The following is a 3,385-nucleotide window of genomic DNA, read 5'->3' on the forward strand; positions in this document are numbered from 1 at the left end:
CAGACCTTTCTCCAACCACTTAGAGACCTTCTCCACGTTCTTCTGATGAACATGTTCCATGAAGCGCTTCAGATTGGCCTGAAACACAGAACAAAGACCGTGTTCATAACTCTGTCACACGGCAGACAGAGCGTGTGTCTACGGCTACATCATGTTTGTGTGTGTTTGTGTGTGTGTGTGTGTGTGTGTGTGTGTGTACCTTAGTGTGTAGCTTGGCCAGCTGTTTGTCGTCCACGTAGCTCTGCGTGTAAACTCTCCGCTTATAACGAAACTGTGAAGGAAAGGTGAGAGGTCAGTGACGCTTTGAGCTGAAGAGACTTCAATCACTAAAACATGTTTACATGCCTGTCACAATATACATACATGTGTGTGTGTGTGTGTGTGTGTGTGTGTGTGTGTGTGTGTGTGTGTGTGTGAGTGTGTGTGTGAGTGTGTGAGTGTGTGAGTATATATATATACACATATATATGAACACCCTCGTATCTTAAAGACCTCATAGCGCCCTCTGACCCCTCTAGAACTCTACGCTCCAACATGCTGGCCTGCTCCTCGTACCTGAAGTCTCTAAAAGTAGTATGGGAGGTAGAGCCTTCAGTTATCAGGCCCCTCTCCTTTGGAATCATCTACCAGTCAGGGTCCGGGAGGCAGACACCCTCTCTACTTTTAAGAGTAGGCTTCAAACTTTCCTTTTTGATAAAGCTTATAGTTAGAGCTGGATCAGGCTTGGACCAGGTCTTAGTTATGCTGCTATAGGCTTAGACTGACAGGGAACCCTGCAGCTGATATTAAAGGGATCAGGTCTCAGACACTGATCAGTGGATCATCAGGCTGTTCCTGCTGACACGGACGTTTCTCCTTAGGAACGGCTCTGGAGCTACAGTATGTTGCCTTGTGCTTTGCCCCGGTGGACTCATGTGGATTTTAAAACATACAGTCTGGAGTGTCTTGTGAATTAGCGCTGCACAAACACAGATTGATCACAGGTGAATCTCTGAAGGTGTGGATCAGAGCGCCGTACCTCCAGGTAGGGGATGGGCGTGATGGGAGGGAGAGGATACTCCTTCAGCAGCCGCTCCTCGTCCAGAAACTTTCCGGCTCGGCCGTTGAACGCCGGCTGGAAGAGACCATAGTTCAAAACATCCGACAGAGACTGAGTCAACGTCACCAGAACCCTCTGCTTACTGGTCCAAACTGGTAACTCTGGGTCCAACCGCAAACACTTCTGAGAGGGCCAGAGACAGAGAGACAGACAGACAGAGAAAGAGACAGACACAGACAGACAGACACACAGATTGGTCCTGCTGATTCATTCATTGTGTTTATCCTCTTCTTCTTCTCAGAACCAGAATTATTATTTATCTGTGGACATGATGGACTCTCTTACCGTCTGCTGCAGGTCCGGGATGCCGATGCGGACGACGATGCTGTTTCCGGAGGGCGTGTCATCTCCGTCGTCGTCCCTGGAAACGGCAGAGCCTGTTGGGTTTCCGTTTGTAACCGCTTGTTGCCGCGGGCGTTCATGTTTGGTGTCAGCAGCCGGACTCAGAGGCATGTGGCTGAAACACAGTGAGCACATACAGTCAACACAATACATCTACTTTATATACATCTATACACATCTATATCTGATCTATATATCTATATCTATACTGATACATCTACTTTATACACATCTATACACATCTATATCTGATCTATATATCTATATCTATACTGATACATCTACTTTATACACATCTATACACATCTATATCTGATCTATATATCTATATCTATACTTATACATCTACTTTATACACATCTATATCTGATCTATATATCTATATCTATACTTATACATCTACTTTATACACATCTATATCTGATCTATATATCTATATCTATACTTATACATCTACTTTATACACATCTATACACATCTATATCTGATCTATATATCTATATCTATACTGATACATCTACTTTATACACATCTATACACATCTATATCTGATCTATATATCTATATCTATACTTATACATCTACTTTATATACATCTATACACATCTATATCTGATCTATATATCTATATCTATACTTATACATCTACTTTATATACATCTATACACATCTATATCTGATCTATATATCTATATCTATACTGATACATCTACTTTATATACATCTATACACATCTATATCTGATCTATATATCTATATCTATACTGATACATCTACTTTATACACATCTACACAACTATAACTATATCAGACCAGACTCATGGTCCAGACTTGACTCATGGTCCAGACTTGACTCATGATCCAGACCAGACTCAGTCTTCAACCTGTTCTGGTTTTGAGTGTCTGGTCTGAATCAGACCGGTCTGAGACCTCCACCTTCTCCTGAGCTAATAATGGCGTGAGGACATGACATCACATCCTGTTATTGCACCGTGCGCTCACACAGACACCCCGAGGTGTCCCATTGTTCTCAGGAACAGGTCTTCAGTCTCACATCTAGTCCAGAGACCGTGTGGGAGGGACTGCAGAGGAGAGCAGAGCTCAGAGGACGACCGGATCCAGGTCCTGTGATCTAACGTCTTCACCAATATTTCACCAGACAGAAAAACAGTTTCATTATCTGATGTGGATCCCGGGACTCTGATGAACCTAGTCCTGCTCTGAGTCCTGCTCTGAGTCCTGCTCTGAGTCCTACTCTGAGTCCTGCTCTGAGTCCTACTCTGAGTCCTGCTCTGAGTCCTACTCTGAGTCCTGCTCTGAGTCCTGCTCTGAGTCCTACTCTGAGTCCTGCTCTGTGCGTCTATGTGTCTCTACAGGGGACATAGAGACAGAGATGCACTTCCTCCTCCACTGCAGCAAGTTCTCTTCTCTAAGAGATTCCCACTACAGGGACATTACTAACATGGTACCAAACTTCCCAACATTAACCCCAGAAGAGAAACTGTCAGTTCTCCTGGGGGAAGGGTCAGCAGCTCCTCTGGCTGCTAAATATGTGTCTGCCTGTCACAGCCTGAGGGACGCACCATCCCATGGGGTTTGATTTTGGGTGGAGGTTTTGTGAGCGCGCCGAATCGGGTGAGGACATTGAGATATGCTGTATAGGTGACACCATCGTTCATTAATGCTTATAACATATGTAATATATGGTTGATATGTATGTGATGAATATAATATGTAATGAATATGGTGTGTGATTAATGTATATATGGTGAGTGTAGTGTGTGGTGAATATATATAATGGACTGTATGAATTTATGTGCTTTGGAAATAATATCTCGTTGTTCATGCCAATAAAGCAAATTTAAATTGAATTGAAATTGAGAGAGGGAGAGAGAGAGAGAGAGAGGGAGAGAGGGGAGAGAGAGAGAGAGAGAGAGAGAGGGA

General features: G+C 43.5%; 1 protein-coding gene across 1 annotated transcript in view; it reads right to left on the bottom strand.

The window, feature by feature from the left end:
* The window catches only part of shank3b (SH3 and multiple ankyrin repeat domains 3b), a 25,221-nt gene extending 23,669 nt beyond the window's left edge, over positions 1 to 1,552 (bottom strand). The window contains exons 1-4 of the mRNA XM_034678932.1: positions 1,385 to 1,552; positions 1,019 to 1,222; positions 200 to 271; positions 1 to 78 (exon numbers count right to left, since the gene is read on the bottom strand). The exon at positions 1 to 78 is cut by the window's left edge and continues 31 nt beyond it. Coding sequence (XP_034534823.1) covers positions 1 to 78; positions 200 to 271; positions 1,019 to 1,222; positions 1,385 to 1,552 — 522 coding nt within the window. The remainder of the gene's footprint in view (positions 79 to 199; positions 272 to 1,018; positions 1,223 to 1,384) is intronic.
* Positions 1,553 to 3,385: the final 1,833 nt, after the last annotated feature.

Source organism: Notolabrus celidotus, unplaced genomic scaffold (assembly GCF_009762535.1).
Source record: "Notolabrus celidotus isolate fNotCel1 unplaced genomic scaffold, fNotCel1.pri scaffold_264_arrow_ctg1, whole genome shotgun sequence".
In the NCBI taxonomy this organism is placed as follows: domain Eukaryota; kingdom Metazoa; phylum Chordata; class Actinopteri; order Labriformes; family Labridae; genus Notolabrus; species Notolabrus celidotus.